At 31.4% G+C, this 17,898-nt stretch overlaps 1 protein-coding gene across 1 annotated transcript; it reads left to right on the top strand.

Moving 5' to 3' along the window:
• Positions 12,059-13,548, top strand: LOC104742940 (protein BIG GRAIN 1-like B). Its single transcript, XM_010464025.2, has one exon. The coding sequence runs from the start codon at positions 12,262-12,264 to the stop codon at positions 13,408-13,410; it is 1,149 nt and encodes a 382-aa protein (XP_010462327.1). The 5' UTR covers positions 12,059-12,261; the 3' UTR covers positions 13,411-13,548.

The raw sequence follows: 17,898 nt of genomic DNA on the forward strand, positions 1-17,898 counted from the left end.
TTTGTATAACTTCATGAGTTGATTAACGTTAATGATTACGACAACATAATAAGAAGAATCTAATTGATGATGTTGTTGACATTTATGGAAAATTAGGAGTTAGTTTAAGAAAATGGTCTAGAATCTTAATCAAGTGCCTATTTGTTTCCTCTCCTTTTTTTTTTTTTTTTTTTTTTTTTTTTTTTTTACCCTTTTGGTAAATGATTGATCTCTATGGGCTTCTAGTTTCTTGCCTTAAGTGATTTGGAGAGTAACTAATACTCTTTTCGCTTCATCGTTCACTTACATGTTCATTAGTTGTTTTCTTGTCTTTAATGATGTGTTAGGAATCATAGGAGTCAAAGCTAACAAGGATTGACAAACAGGGTATTTGAGAATCCTACAATTTGTTGTGTTTATAAACTTATTTTTTACTCAAGAATGGTTGAGAGGCCTATAGACTATTACTATAGGGTAATAGAGTTCATCAATTAGGGGGTTTATAATCAGATTAGTTGACATTATCTTCAAATAATGAAGTCTGTTTTCAAAATTAGCAGATAATGATGGGAAATCATGCTCTACTGACCCTATATTCTCCTTAAGGAGCAAAGAATTAAAATGAAAAAAATCTTATACACAGTCGTATATCTATTAAATTTAATTTTTCACTTAATTTGTAGAAATTAAGTAGAAAGTACTGTCATGATTGGTTTGGTAATTGTAGAACCCCTAAACCCCTTGTTGAAATTTTCTGAATTTTTATAATTTTGTCTCTCAAGTTATCAAAATGGAATCTCTTTTACTGCATGCACAAACTGATATATATATATAATGAGAAACTGTCATTTTCTTATAACAGCAGTCCGCACATGCGTGCAAACTCTGCAACTCAGAATATTTGTGTGTTTCCAATAAAAATGGAGAAAGTATTATAGATCAGCATAGCTTAGAATTATAGATGAAACTCGATGAAATTTTTAGTTCTTTAATATAAACATATACTATGTATTATTATTTGTGCTATATATATTACTTTCAGCAAATGGAAGATACTTATAAATTATCTGAAATAAGTGAATATGAAAATGAAGTTCTTGTGTTTTAAGCATGTTATAATGTACGTTACGCATTTATCTTAAAGATATGACTTGTCTAGAATTCAATATATAACTGTCTGTTTGTTTATATAAAAGCTAAGTAAAGAACAGCAAAAGTGTACGAGGATGGGTCCGGTTTTAAAGTAGGTGTTATGAGTGGGAAGTTTCGTCGATTCGAAGGGACGATCATTTTGCATTTTTTTTTATATACAATAACTAATTTATTTGACAGAATTTTCAAATTTGCCAGAAATAGTTAATTTGTTTATAATGTTAGCAATTTCCCTCACTTGACACGTTAAATGTTGGGTATAATGGCCAACCATCTCGGACGTACACATCTGAATTTGTAACAAATTATTCCATTTAGAATTTTATAATAATAGTAGCTTCCTTTTAAAAACTGTATCTTGCATTTATCCCTAGTTTCTCTTTTTTTGAAATATTTTTAGATATTTCTTGTCTTGTTCTTTGTATTTCCCTTTTATTTGGGTCGTAATTCCTTCTTTTTTTAAGTGAGTTTGAGATTTAATTTCAATGAAATTATCAGTTTATTCAAGAAAAAAAAATTATAGTAGTATTGTATATAAAGGAATTTATCAATCAAACATTTGGAACAATCTAAACTATGGAAAAATTATAAAAAAGAGCTTTTTCTAAACATTTGGCCATTTACGCCTTTTTTTTATTTGTTTGGTTAAATAGGTTTTAGGGTTTAAACAAAAGCCAATTATATCCTCAAGTATATATTTAGATTAATTTTGTAGATTTTTATTATCTTAAATTAAGAAAACACCAATTTTTTTTCCAAATATGTTTTGGTTGAAAAAAAGTGGGTCTCGGTTGAAATCGAGTGGGTCTAATTTGGGGTAAAATTGAAATTGAAACAAAACCTAAATTTTGAAAAGGGGGAAAAATTAGAATCGATTAAGAAAATTTCTCTCACCATCGTCTCTATCTCACCGTCGTCTCTCACCATCTCTCTCACCGTCGTCTCTCTCCATCGTCACCGATCACGATATTATAAGTTATGTCGAATGTCAATTTTTCCTATTTTTGTCTTTCTTCTAAAAAATTTAAAATACACATTCTAAAAATAAATTAGAACATATCTAAACAATAAATACAGAATCATAACCATAAATTACGATTATTCAAAAAATATTTACTTTCCGTATTTAGTTTTTTTCTTTCTATTTCTAGAGTATTCTAAGTTTTACAGATTATAAATTCTAAAATGTTTATGATATATCTTCTACTTCTTTTAGTATACATGGTAAAACGTAGAAAATATATTCTGAATTAATGCAGAATGAAGAAAAATATAGAATACATATTCTTAATTTGGTAGAACATACAAAATTCAGTTTCTGAAGTTTTTAGAACAAATTTTCCGTCTAAACTTCGTAGAACATGTACAAACTGTAGAATGAATAATCTAAATGTTTCAGAACTTGAAAAAATCGTAGAAAGTTTTTTCTGAACAATTTAGACCAGAAATCATCAATTTACAAACTGATTTTTGATACTCAAAACATTTTTTATTCAATTTTTTTTGTACAGTTATATACTAACATGAGTTTATTGTTTGTTTTATGGTTTAAACTCCTAAAAACTTTACTATATCTATTATTATGAGCATTTTCGTTACAATTGACAATCTTATAAAAAAGATGTAGATAGCGAAATGTTTGGAAAAAACTCCTTTTTCTGTAATTTTCCCCTGAACTATACTCTTATCAAAATCCAAATCATCCCAAATGGTTATCATTTATCTCAATTTCTAGTGTTTTTTTTTCTTTTGTCAGCTAGCCCCAATGGACATAATAGAAAACTAATCTCAAGACTTAGCCCACGAGAGTAATCATTTAGCCAATGAGCACCATTTAACTTTTTGAACATGCTCTCATTCTTAACTATTGTTTCGTTTCGGTTTATTTTAGTCCAAAAAGTTACCCATCCAGAAAAAATCGTACAAATTGACGATTAAATTTGTTTAATTATTAAATGTATATTATAAACAAACTGAACGAATACGCGTAACGCATGCAAGGTGTATCATTAGTAATATTGTTATTTTGGTATTATTTTTATAATATTTTAAAGATTGAGGTTGGACATACAGATTTACAAAAGAGATTGCGGCTAAAAGTGGAAAATAAAACACATACATTTAATAAAAAAGTTATTTCTGTTAGCTAACTGTATTTAAAATTAAATACCTATAGGTGTAATCACATGCTAAAGACTGATTGAATTAAATACATCTATAGTACACTTTTATCTGAGTTAATCGTTTAACCTATACAGTATTTTTGAATATTGACATATATATAGACTTCCTTTCACTTGTCCCAAAAATAAGCCATAATTACTTTGAATGGAGACTCGATCGTTAACCTTCTCCATATATCAAGTAGAGTTAATGTGGTAAATTCATAATTATCAATTACTATGCATAACAGAATATATAGCCAATTAATTTAATTAAACATATGATCAAAAAGGGAACGATAAAGGTGAAAGAAATTGGGGAACATAGAATGATTTTAAAGTATGGTCATGTGGTGAAAATTAATAATTACTTTTGGGGAAATAAAAGACAAGATAGAGTTTTTAACAGTGAAGACGATCAAAGTGTGGATAGCTCATAATATGTTGAATTTTTCTATAAAATCATCTTAAAAAAATTCGAGTGTTCATAAATTTTAAATATTCAAATGATCGAATCATTTCCATAGTGTAGTGTGTTAAGATATAAATATTATTTGACTATTATTGTATATACATTATAAAATCTAACCTCCTTCTAATGCTTTAAAGTATATGTAACTATTAATTTGATAGATAAATAATATGGATATCATAATCTCGATAGGTTATACATACCAAATTATCGTCATTGCTTTTTACAATTAATCGAGATAAAACGCTCTAGTTCAATCTAAAAAAACAATGATGTGTTTCTTACCTGCAGAAAAAACATTGGATATCCAACAAAAATGACGAGTTTGTTGAAGATTATGAATATAGTAGTTAAGTAGTTGAAAGATGGCAGATATAGAGTTCAAAAAGAGAAAAAGATTCGAGCATTTTTATTAAGATTTCGATGTTTAGTGACTTAGATGATTCACATAATAAAAATATCAAACTCTTTACAAAGTTAAGAATAAATTAGCTTAGATTTCGGTTTATGACATGATCATTATTTATTAATTAATAAAATGTGTGTTTATGATCAATGTCTACTTCAGTACTCCTAGTAAAAAAAATGTATATTACATGAAAACATTAGTTTAATAAAACAAACTTTCCTAAAAGTAATTGCAATGAAACGGTGTAGCAAGGTAGTGGCTTGCAACATAATTTCTGTTCATGAGGAGTGTTTGGGTGTTGGTGTTAGGTCAAAATTATGTGATTGATTGAGCCTCTCTAATTAGCCGCATTACTTGACTATTCATTCTCTAAAGTCTTTCTTTTAACCATTTTTTCTTTCACATCACAGCATTTACATTTGTTCTTTTTTTTTTTTTTTTCTTTCCCACTTGTATAAAATTCTAAAGCAAATCCTATAGTTATAGTCCTAGGGTTTCTAAATATTTTCTTTATTACTTTTTTGTCTCTTTGCCCTAGCTTTTTTCTTCAAAGTTTGACAAATTGCTTCCGTTTTGATTGTTACATTTAAGACAGACAGCAAAACGATTTGTACATTTTAACAGCATGATGCATGCAATATATACTGGAAGTTTCTACCTTTTATCTAAATGTACATCAATTATAATTTCAAAAAAAAATGTACATCAATTATTTTAAAATAATAGAAAACTATGTAGCAGAAATTTAATATGTGTTCGAGAATTGATTATATTTCTTCATATATCCAATCCAAACTTATCGATTTCCCCTCTATTTCTTCAAACTATTTAGATCTGTTTCCTTTTCTTTTGTTCATCGACTTCATCGTGATTTCAACAAGGAAGCTGATGTGATAGTCATTGGTAAACTATGTACCGTTTCTGGTTTAATTCAATTAAGTACAGTTTGCACAAAAAAAAAAATTGTAAATGACAACGATCATGTCTTTAATTTTTTACTACAAAAGATCGAATTACATACTCGTGACTATTATTGTGTAACTAATTATACTGTTCCAGTATTTAATGATTAATTAATGGAACGTACGAGTATAAATTTAAGAAAAGAAAAGCTGTAATGGACCCAAGATCAAATACTGGATTTGCTGTTCTGTTATGAACGATTTATATCATTCGTTTGTGTTATAAAATTACACGTACAGTTTTTTTTTTTTTTTTTGTTTACTTTGTTGTTTTTAAAAAAGAACGACTATTCAGGATGAAGATGTATTGGTTTGTCTGAACTAGTGTCTGTGTGATTCAGGACGTGATACAAGATTGTTGTTGTTTTATGTACCTGAGAAATTTCCAGAAGGTTTGAGAAGGCAATATTGAAGGGCGGTTTGAGGATGAATTGAAGAGGAAAACTACTATTTATTGGGTTGATTAAATTGGAGTTTTATAATGAAAAGGAAAATAGCAAAAAGGAAAAAGTTATTTTCTTAAGGAATTTGGGAATCTTCTCCTATGGTGATTAGGAAGTATTGATGGGTATATAAGGAGGTGTTGGGCACGTCCTAGAGAAGTAAGAGAGTTGAGACATAAAGAATAAAATCCTAGAGAGCTTTCTCATTGTGTGCGGCTTAGTTTTGCGGTTTGGTGCTTGGGTTGTTCAAGCTTCTTTGTTCGTCGGTGTGACGTGTGCGTGAAGGTTGCCAAAAGAGTTGAAGATCTGAAGTCTAGGCTTAGGGGGAGTTTAGCCCAATGTTAGGTTATCTTGGTTTAAATCTAGGCTTGGTGTTAGTCTAGTTAAGGGTAGAGAATTATCCTTAAGATTCATGTTATAGAACGGAGCGGTGAATTAAGAGGGTTGTGCTTAATTTATGCGTTTGCGAATAGGTTGTATTTGCTTTCTTGTTCTAGTGGAATCAAAATCTGGACGTGGTTCCGGGGAGTAGGAAAAACCGAACCTCGTTAACAAAGTTCTTTTGTTATTTACTTTCTGCACTTTATTATTTGCACCTCATCCGCATTTATAAGTGGTATCAGAGCGGGTTCTCGATAGAGATTAAGTCTACTTTCGGGTAGATCAAAGGTGAGGGTAGTTCAGGAAGTAAAGCAGAGCTTTGAATCAGTTGTGATGAATTCATACAGAGAAGGCACGTCTATGTCAAGACCACCGTTGCTTGATTCAACGAATTACGGGTATTGGAAGGTTCGTATGCAAGCGTTTATTAGTAACCTTGATGAAGATTGCTGGAATTCGATTTAGCTTGGTTGGGAGCCTCCTAAAGTTGTGGATGAGAAAGGGGTTGAGAGTCTTAAGCCTAGGGATAAGTGGACTGCTGCAGAGAAAAAGCTATCAAGTTGTAATTCGACAGCCAAGACAGCGATTTACAATGCTATTGATTCAAGCCACTTCAAGTTAATTTCTCAATGTGTATCAGCTCAAAAAGCATTGAAGTCATTGGAGAATATGTTTGAGGGTACTTCAAGTGTTAAGAGAACAAAGCTGGATATGTTGGCATCACAATTTGAGAATCTAAGGATGGAAGAAAAAGAAATTATGGCTGAGTTCAGTGCTAAGTTATGTGATATATGTAATGAGGTTTTTGCTCTTAGAAAGCAGTACAAAGACAAAAAGCTTGTGAAGAAACTGAAGCGATCTGTACCTGCAAAATTTGAGTCAAAAAATTTTGCAGTTGAAGAAGCTAATAATTTAGATGAGATGGCTTTTGATGAATTTGTTGGGATCCTTAAAGCTTTTGAATTAAGCAAAGCATATGAAGTTGAAGGAGTAAAGAAGAAAGATGATGAAGTTAAGGAAGCAATAAAGAAGGAAGTTGACATTGGAGTAGTTCTTAAGGTATCATCTTGTTAAGATTCAATGGCTATGTTATCAAGACAATTTGCTAAATTTCTGAAGCGTAAGGGCGAAGAGAAGAAAAGTAGAATGGGTGAAGAGATGAAGACTTCATCAAAGAATGTTCAATGTTTTAAATGCAAAGGATATGGTCATGTACGGTCTAATTGTACCAATCTACAAAAGCATAAGAAGAAGGCTATGAATGTTGTTACTAGTGATTCTGAAACTGATTCAGATGAAGAAGAAGAAGTGAAGAATTTTGTGGCGTTTACAACTTTTGAAGATAGTTCTGAATCAGCGTCTGCAACAACATCTGCAACTGCATCTGAACATGAATCTGATAGTGATAGTGATGGAGAGGATATGAGTTATGAAGAACTTGGTAAGAGTTATGAGAAGCTGTATGGACATTGGCTTAAGGTAGTTGAGGATAATTCAGTTTTGATTAAGGAGAAGCTCAAGTTAGAGGCTAAAATTGTTGAAGCAGAGAAACATGCAACATAGAAGGAAGAAGAAGCATTACAAGCTAAAGTGCAGCTCGAAGAAACTCAAAAGAATTTGAGGATGCTCAATAATGGTACAGAGAAGTTGGATTACATTCTGAGTATTGGCAAGACTGATAAGTGTGGCCTTGAATATGAAGGAAAAGTTTCAAAATCGGATTTGGTGTTTGTTTAAAGTGGAAAAATCACGTCTGCATCAGGAACTGAAAATGTAACAGAGACTGTTTCAAAGATTGCTTCAGAGAATGTTTTTGTGAAAGAGCAGAATGCGCCTAGAAACGTTTTTCGACCTGTTTGTCATCATTATGGTGTTGTTGGGCATATTAGGCCAAGATGTTTCAGATTTTTGAGAGAGATGACCCGAATGGAGAATGCTTTTGATGTAAGGTTTCATGGTCCTACATGTTATCAGTGTGGAGTTCAAGGACATATTAAGAGGAATTGTTTCAGGTTTATTCAAGAGGTTAACTATGGAGGTCTAAGGCGCAACAAGATATGGGTTAGAAAAGATAATTACAATGGAGGTGGTGTACTAGGCTATCAACCGCGTATTGCAAAGCGGAGAGAATTTTCCAGTTAGTTTTGACCATGTTGTTACTCATTCAGGGGGAAAATGAAGATGTGTTTGGTGATGGTGTTTAAGTGTTTGAACTGATGAGTTCACAAGCATAGTCAAAAAGGGGGAGAATGAAGATGTATTGATTTGTCTGAACTAGTGTCTGTGTGATTCAGGATGTGATACAGGATTGTTGTTGTTTTATGTGCCTGAGAAGTTTCTAGAAGGTTTGAGAAGGCAATATTGAAGGAAGGTTTGAGGATGAATTGGAGAGGAAAACTACTATTTATTGGGTTGATTAAATTGGAGTTTTACAAGGAAAAAGAAAATAGCAAAAAGGAAAAAGTCATTTTCTTATGGAATTTGGAAATCTTCTCCTATGGTGATTAGGAAGTATTGATAGGTATATAAGGAGGTGTTGGGCACGTCCTAGAGAAGTAAGAGAGCTGAGGAATAAAATCCTAGAGAGCTTTCTCAATGTGTGCGGCTTAGTTTCGCGGTTTGGTGCTTGGGTTGTTCAAGCTTCTTTGTTCGTCGGTGTGACGTGTGCTTGAAGGTTTCTCAAAAGAGTTGAAGATCTGAAGTCTAGGCTCAGGGGGAGTTTAGGCCAAGATTAGGTTATCTTGGTTTAAATCTAGGCTTGGTGTTAGTCTAGTTAAGGGTAGAGAATTATCCTTAAGATTTCCTGTTATAGAACGGAGCGGTGAATTAAGAGGGTTTTGCTTAATTTACGCGTTTGCGAATAGGTTGTATTTGCTTTCTTGTTCTAGTGGAATCGAAATCTGGACGTTGTCCCGGGGAGTAGGAAAAACCGAACCCCGTTAACAAAGTTCTTGTGTTCTTTATTTTCTGCACTTTATTATTGCCTCATCCGCATTTACACAGGAGACATAAACATCGATTAAGAATTTCTTTTCTGGACAAAATAGAGAAACATATTGTATATGTCTTGATGTTTTTTTTTAAAAAAAAGGGAGAAAGAAATATTTAAGTATAACTAAGTAGTGAGGACTGTGGTGGCTGAGTAATCTATATAATAATAACAAACCGAATAAATGCGAACAATAGTTGTGTTTTTTTAATCGTACCTTTTGGATATTTTCTGAAAAGTCGTGATGGATCATTAAAACGGTTATTTATGAAAAGTTACAACTGTTCACTGTAAAGTTGTTTTGATTGTAACATTCATATCTTTTGAAATCTATATATATTTGTCTATTTGAATTGTTTTCATTTTTTTTGCAATGACACAAAATCAACTAAAATTTCAATCTCAACTGTTTATTCATTTTTTTAAATTATTTTTTAGCATTCTTTCTTTTAAAAATCAAGAAATTCCTCTAATTATTGATTTAACAAAAGATTTTTGGAAAGATGAATCTATCTCGAATAAATGCCACCAAAAGTTGTGTTTTTTCAATCGTACTTTTTGGATAATTTTCCAAAAAAATATGTAAAAAATTTAAATTGTATGTTTTACACAAAGTTGCGATTGTTCATTGTAACGGTCTTTTTGTAAAGTTGCAACTGTTCACTGTAGAGTTATGTCTATTCGAATATTCGTATCTTTTGAAATCTATATATTTGTCTTTTTGAACTGTTTTTTTTTGCCATGACACAAAATAATATAAGATTTCAAATCTCAACGGTTTTTACAGCTCTCTAAATTATTCTCTAGCATTCATTCTTTTAAAAGTAAAAAATTCTTCCAATTCTTGATTTAACAAAAGATTTTTGGAATGATGAATCTAATTTATAATTTTAGTTAGTTTTATATATAAAAAAATTAATGAAAGTATTATATATAATAGCAATCCGAATAAATGCCACCAAAAGTTGTGTTTTTTTAATCGTACTTTTTGGATATTTTTTCAAAAAAATATGTATAAAATTTAAATTGTCTGTTTTACACAAAATTGCAATTCTTCATTGTAACGTTTTTTTTTGTAGTTGCAACTGTTCATTGTCGAGTTGTGTCTATTCGAATATTTGTATCTTTTGAAATCTATATATTTGTCTGTTTGAAATGTTTTCATTTTTTTGCCAATACACCAAATAATATGAAATTTCAATCTCAACGGTTTTTACAGCTCTTTAAATTATTCTCTAGCATTCATTCTTTTAAAAGTAAAGAGATTCCTCCAATTCTTGTTTTAACAAAATATTTTTGGAATGATGAATCTAATTTACAACTTTTAGTTAATTTTATACCTAAAATCTTTTTCCAAGAGTTAGATGGATTATATAATGAGCTTATGGATTTGACTTTTGAATATGGTAATAAAGATGTCTTCTATTTAAAAGCAGTTTATATGAGTTGTATGTATAATCAAGTGCAGACACAACAGTTACGTTTTTTCGTAGTACCTTTTCATAGAAAATGCTTTTATTTATTTTTTTCTTTAATTCAAACGGTTGTATTTGTTCATTTTAGAGTTGTGTCTTTTCACTATATTTTCTTTTTATTTTTTCATCACAACTTTTTGTTCTAATAGGTGTGTCTATTTAAATAGTCATACTTTTTGAACTCTCTTTATATTTGTCTCTTCATCACTAATTAACAAGTTCGTTGAAACAAATGTTTCATTTTATGTTGAGTCTAGATAATTGAATATATTCTATAATCTAACTAAAATTTTAGAAATAATTATAGCAATAGAGAAATTTTATACAACTTAATATTTAATTTACAGTTGTGTCTATTTATATTAACTTTTCCTTTATAAAAATATTTTAATATTTAAAAATAATAATAACAATCTGAATAAATGAGAACAACAGTTGCGACTTTTCGTAGTACTTTTTTGTAAAAAAATTGGTTTTATTTGTTCTTTTTAAAAAACTCAAACAATTGTATTTGTTCATTGTAGAGTTGTGTCTTTTCACTATATTTTATTAAAAATTTTTCATCACAACTTTTCGTTATAATAGGTATGTCTATTTAAATAGTCATATCTTTTGAACTCTCTATATATTTTTGTCTTCTTCAATAACTAACAAATCATTGTTCTTTGAAACAAATTTTTCATTTTATTTTAAATCTAAATATTTTGAATATTAGTTTTTTTATTTTTTATATCGAATATTCAATGTTATTCTATTATCTAACTAAAATTTTAGAAATGATTATAGTAATATAGAAATTTAATAAAACTTAATATAGAATTTACAGTTGCATCTATTTATTGTAACTTTTTGTTAAAAACTATTTGAATATTTAAAATTTATTTTATTTTGTTCTTAAGAGTTGTGCATTTTAATTTTAATTTACCGTTGATACTTTTTCACTCATTATTAAATATATTTTTAATTATAGTTATTTAATAGAAAATTACATTACTCATTACAACCATTAGTTCAATATTTTCAGTAAGGATCACTTTGTCATAATGATTTTTTAAAATTGTAACTCTTTACCATAATTCTTCATAAAAATATTTTATATTTATAATACTTTAAACAATATGTTTTGCAAAGTTGTGTCTATTCTATATAATTGTTTTTTTGTTATAAGTTTTCATTTTAATGATTGTGTTTTTATTAACAGTTTATGTATTTAAACTATTTTATTACATTCAAATAATTTCATAATGTATAATTTTAAATTTTAATTTTAAATTATGTTTTTTTAAATACTTACTCCGCGACATCGCTAGGGGGTCTAAGTCCTAGTGTTAATAATAATAATAAAAGAGTAATTTGAAACATGGAAAAAAAAGAGAGAGTAAATTTGCAACATATAAATTATAAAATGTGAAAACTATATTACCACAAGCAATAAGTTGAAGAATTGAATATATTTCTGACAAAAAAATGTTTAAAAAAAAAATCAGTTGCCAACAAATATTTTCCAACCTGACACCCAATTCCACCTAAGAAAAAAACAGTTAAAACATTTTAATATGAAAAAATGAAAATAACACGTGGCAGTGAATAGTATTTGAATGATAGATACCCACCCCTTTTCTTCTTCATCACCTCATTTCACATCACAACACTCTTCTGAATGATACTCTCTCTCTCTCTCTCTCTCTCTCTCTCTCTCAAAGCAAAACACACACAGACAAAGAAAACAGAGCGTGCTCTCTTCTTCTCTCTTAATCATTCTCTCTTCACCAGATTCCCAACACTATCATTCCCCCTTCTTCCTCTATAAAGAACCAAATCACTTCTTCTTCCTCTCATGGATCCTTGGGAACCATTAGCCCACCACCAACACCACCGTCATCTCCGTAACCACCGTCACCCTTCTTTCTCCTCTTCACTCCTCGACCAAATCTACCGTTCCATCGACGATTCTTCTCCTAACTCCTCCTCCTCCATGAGAAAGACCAAGCATCGTAACCGCGACGAGACGACGACGGCTCGCGTTTCTTCTTCTTCCAACCGCCGCGCAACCTCCGCCGCCGACGGTTTCATCAGATCCAGGAATCTTAAAAAGAACTTAGAACAAGAACCTGTCTTCTTCAAGCTCTCCTCTGCTACTACCTCAACCTCCTCCGATTCCAGCGGTGGTTTCTCTTCTTTCGAGTCTGATTCTTTCTACCGACGTTCTAAATCATCTCCGGCTATTCATTCTTCTTCTCATCACCCCAAACCCATCCGAACCACCGTCGTCGTCGAACCTAACAGCACTAAAAAACAAGAACATGGAGGAAGCTTTCTCAAAACCAAATCCAAAGCGTTGAGGATCTACACCGATCTCAAGAAAGTCAAACAACCCATTTCTCCCGGCGGTCGTCTCGCCACTTTTCTCAACTCCATTTTCACCGGCGCCGGTAACACCAAAAAACTTAACAAAATCAACACCACCACCGTCAACTCCGCTGCCGCGGCGTCGTCGGCCACCACTACGTGTTCCTCCGCGTCGTCCTTCTCCAGATCTTGCTTGAGTAAAACGCCGTCGTCAAGCGAGAAATCGAAACGATCCGTTAGGTTTTGTCCCGTCAACGTCATCTTCGACGAAGACTCCTCCAACTCCAACAAGTACAGCAACAACAACAAACGAGAATATGATGAATCCACTCGCCATCATCCTCATCGAAACTTTGATACTCTAGAGATCCGAGTCATGGAAGAGAATCGTCGTGTGATCGAAGCAGCTAAGGATCTTCTCAGAACTTACCAGAATAGTAACAAAGACGTTGTCAAAATCTCCGGCCACGACGAAGAAGAAGATGAAGAAGACGAGGATGATGATGCGTTGAGTTGTACGAGCTCTGATCTGTTCGAATTGGATAACTTATCGGCGATAGGAATCGATAGGTATCGAGAAGAGCTTCCGGTTTACGAAACAACTCGGTTAAACACGAATCGCATTGTTTCTAGATGATTATAATTATTTAATTACTTGGTTCCGGGTTTTTAAGTGAGGTTAATTATATGTTATAGACTTTAATTAATAGAGTGTTACAAGTAACTTGTGAGTTTTGTATTACTAATTAGATTATTGATCAGCTCTTGACCCTAATTATTTGGTTTTTTTTATCAAATTACTAATTGAAATTACAACTTCGAAATCAAGAGGGGCCAGAGACGAACAAACATGTTTGGTAATCGAAGATGAGTTGAAAATTACATAAAGCAAAAGGCAGATTTTCTTACCTTTGTCATCAATTTGGACAGCAAAGGGAAGTTGAATTTTTTTTTTCATGTCACCTGATGGGATCCACTCATCAATCTTATATACAGTATGTTATGGTTTTTATTTTCATTTTTTATTATTCTTTTATTTTACTAAACAACCAATCAAAAATATATATACAATTAACTATTAATTCTAAACTTTGTAAATATTTATTTCTATATAAATATAGATCATCTCATATTTTTCATTTAACAAAATAATTTATTCAAAAACAATGTTTTCAACTTTATTTGATTGGGAAATATTTTTCAATGGAAAAACAATTTTTTCTTATTTTTTTAAACCAAAATTTTCTCGTATACCAAATTTTAATATATTTTTATTAAATATAATTTAATTTACAAAACTTTAAATTTGTATATCGAATATGTCCTCATCTAGTATGTATATAGAATTATGTTTATATTATATTTCTAACCGTGGTGATGATCCTATTGGTGACACAAATAGTTAAATGTTTTTTAAAGGGATAGCACAAAACAAAATACATTATTTATTGGAATTATGTAATTAAGTTTTCAAAATTTTAACCATATCGTTTTAATTTTGTTAACCAGTCATCCGCACTTACCGTACATTATAATCTCCCCAAGTTGGAATTCAGTTACCAATGCTTCTGTTGTTTTTACTTTCTTTGACGCTACTTAAAATATATATATATATATATATATATATATATATATAGGAAAGTAGAATATTTGATTTGATGTTACTAAATACTAGTTATGATCAATAAGATATAGGGGGACAAGAGTGAAAGAGACATGGTCTCAAATGTCATGGACAAGAGTATCCAATAATATGATTCTCTCTTTTTCACTAACGTTCCAATCTTTTTTTTTTTTTCATTGGTTTTGTTTTTGTTCCAAGTGGGCGACTTCAAGATCACAGTTGGATTATACGCATGACATTCTCGTATCTTTCTAAACTACATGCCCTTTTATACGCATGATATCATCTAAAACTAATTTTTTACCATATGTATGTTAAAATTTAGCAAATGGTCCTTACACTATGCATCTTAAAGTAATAACTCTAAGACACTTAAGTCGGAATCCAAATATGAATTCATCGTATATGTACATTAATAAAAAAGGCTAAATATATAATAGCCCCTAATCATAGCACCATGATACGATACACTTAGTAAAGCTATTCAAACATTCTTAATTTGATAAGTACACTTTATTAAAGCATGAAACAATTAAGAAGAGCAAAAGGGGTAATCCGTAGCCACAAAAAAATTCCTATACAAAGGGAACAAACAACACACATAGTAAGATCACTTTTTTCTTCTTTTTTTTTTTTTTTTTATAAAAAATTACTATAAATTATCATAGTTTTCATTAAATTATGCATCCTAATTTACACCACTATATATAAACATATCAACCCCATGAAAACTACTCAGTTTTATTTGTTAAGTCATCACTCATCAGTTCATGTTAAAGCGAGGCCTGCGTGATTATGCTAATCAGATATTGTTGTAATAATCCATAATGTTTTCCGGTTGGACAACAATATCTAGAGAGCTAACATACAGTTGAAACAACAAATTTGAAGTGTTAAGGAAAGACAATACTAGTTAATTTGCTAGAGAACCAAAATTTGTGAGTTACTAGCTTGTAAAGTTATTTGCAAAATAAGTTTTGCGGCAACAATGCAACATATAAATCGTATATATAAGTAGATATTGATTTCACGTGTATTTAAACAATAAATTATACCTAAATGGCACGATGTTTTACCTGATATTACATTATATCAAATATGATTTGTTTCCATTAATCTAATAATATGCAAATAATCTTTTGACTTCTGACTATCTAACAAATCAATGCAAGAAATCTTATACATGTAAATATATATTAATTTATTTTTCAGGTGGGCACTATAAGCAAGAAGTTGGTGAACATATCAATCAGTAAAAGCAATTAGAGAGCTACGTATCATATATAGTATAAAACTATGCCATAAATTTACGTATATCTGATAATAAAGAGTGAAGGGGCATACCATGTCCCATAACAACCATGCATGCACGACTCGTCATTCTCATGCACTCACATTGCCTTAACCCATTGGAAACCACACATATAGCTCCGTGAATATATGTAGCCATGTAGGTATACAATCACGTTAGTTACAGATGTACTTTGTAGCGGGCAAAAATTAAGCAGACGAAGTTTGGTTAGGTTTTGAGACTAATCTTGTCCATTTGTTGACTTAGACATTATAAATTCATATATTACGAATATATAAACATGATATGGTCCGTATTACGAACAAGCACGTACATATCTGATAGAAACAGCGATGGTGTTTGAGTAAAACTGTTTTGAGGAAAAAATGAAAGAGACAGGAGAGGAAAACGAATAAAGAGAGGGCACGTCGAGAGACCAAAACAAGTGGATATGACTTTAGCCCGCACGTGACGGGTGGCCAGTTTATGTCTAATGGTTGTCGCGCGTGCACACGTGTGAACTCCTCTTCTCTTTTGTTTTGTCCGATCCCTACACTAGAAAGCAAAAAAATAATAATCTTCCTTCTTCACGTCACCTGGTGGGCTCTCATAAATAAGCTGGACAATTTTGAAAAAAGAAAACAGTAATAAGTAACAGTGCTGATTGTCAAAAAAAAAAAAAGTAACAGTGCTGCTCCATTATTTTCTTTCACAGATATGACCAATTGACTTTTATTATTTTACTTTATAATTGTTGAGCATGAGAATCAAGAGCTCTTTTTTCCACACAAGTCTGTCTATTTGTTCAGATTGTATCCTTGACAAATTTGTGCGAAAATATAAATATGTGTATATCATATTTTAGTCTTTTTGTTCAGTTAAATTATAATATTTAATAATAATATTAGTCATATTATGCCATCAAAATTGATCTTTTGGGAAGAAATTTATTTTTGTTTTGTATATATATTTTCTTAATTGAAAATAATTAAGGTACTCATTTTATTATGGGATAAAGCTACAGGAAAACAGAGGAAATATAATGTCAAATCCAAACCAAAAATATGATAATTTTTGCTTTCCTTGTATTTAGTAAATGAACTTAAAGTCTTAAAATATTTTTGTTTTGGTAAAATAGTTTGAAAATCAGATAAAAAAATGATACATTTGATAGGAAAACTATAAAATATTACTTAGAATAATATCTTATATTTTAAAAATAAAAATGTGGAAATATGAAATACGCTCAACCCCAAGAGAAAAAAAACAAAGAAAAAGAAGAATGTTTTGTTGGAGGCCCGAGAAGATGATATGATCAAATACTTGTATTGATACATGAGATGAATGATTTACAGAGTATATATAGTCTAGACACTAGGGTTTCACTTATAGATAATTACAAGTTGGTCCTTCATATATACACTTCCTTATACACCCCCTCAAGATGGAGCCAGTTTTCTGACTCCAATCTTGGATATGAGATTCTCAAACTGTGGACGAGGTAAGGGTTTGGTTAAAGCATCGGCGAGTTGATCGTGAGTGGACACATGAGCGACGCGCAGAACCCCAGATTGAATGAACTCACGGACAAAATGGTAGTCGATAGCAATATGCTTCATGCGGGTATGGAAAACTGGGTTGGCACACAAGTAAGTTGCTCCGACATTATCACAATACAGAACAGGAGCTACGGGAAGAGTGATCCCCATCTCAGACAACAAGGAACATATCCAACGCAGTTCCGAGGCAGCATTTGCAACTGCCCTGTATTCGGCTTCGGTAGAGGAGCGAGAGACACTTCGTTGCTTCTTAGAAGACCAGGAGATCGGACTAGCACCAAAATATATGATATATGCATTGGTGGATGTGTATGTATTATGAGCTCGACCCCAATCAGCATCAGAAAAAGCATGAATCGTGAGTGTAGCATCTGATCGAAGAAAAATACCGTGAGACTTGGTTCCAGCAAGATAGCGGAGGACATGTTTTGCGGCCTGCCAATGTTTATCTGTCGGTTGATGCATAAACTGGGATAGTCGGTTCACAACAAAGGCGATATCAGGTCTTGTAAACGAGAGGTATTGGAGGCTACCAATGACTGCTCTGTAGTCCTTCGCATCAGCAAGAGGCGTACCGGAGTCGATAGCAAGAGTTGGCGAGGATACCATTGGTGTAGCAACCGGCTTTGCATCGAGCATCCGTGTTTTGGT

Source organism: Camelina sativa, chromosome 14 (assembly GCF_000633955.1).
Source record: "Camelina sativa cultivar DH55 chromosome 14, Cs, whole genome shotgun sequence".
Taxonomy (NCBI): Eukaryota; Viridiplantae; Streptophyta; class Magnoliopsida; order Brassicales; family Brassicaceae; genus Camelina; species Camelina sativa.

What these genes read in the sequence shown, in the direction of transcription:
- LOC104742940 (XM_010464025.2), top strand. Translation starts at nt 12,262, where the DNA reads ATGGATCCTTGGGAACCATTAGCCCACCACCAACACCACCGTCATCTC.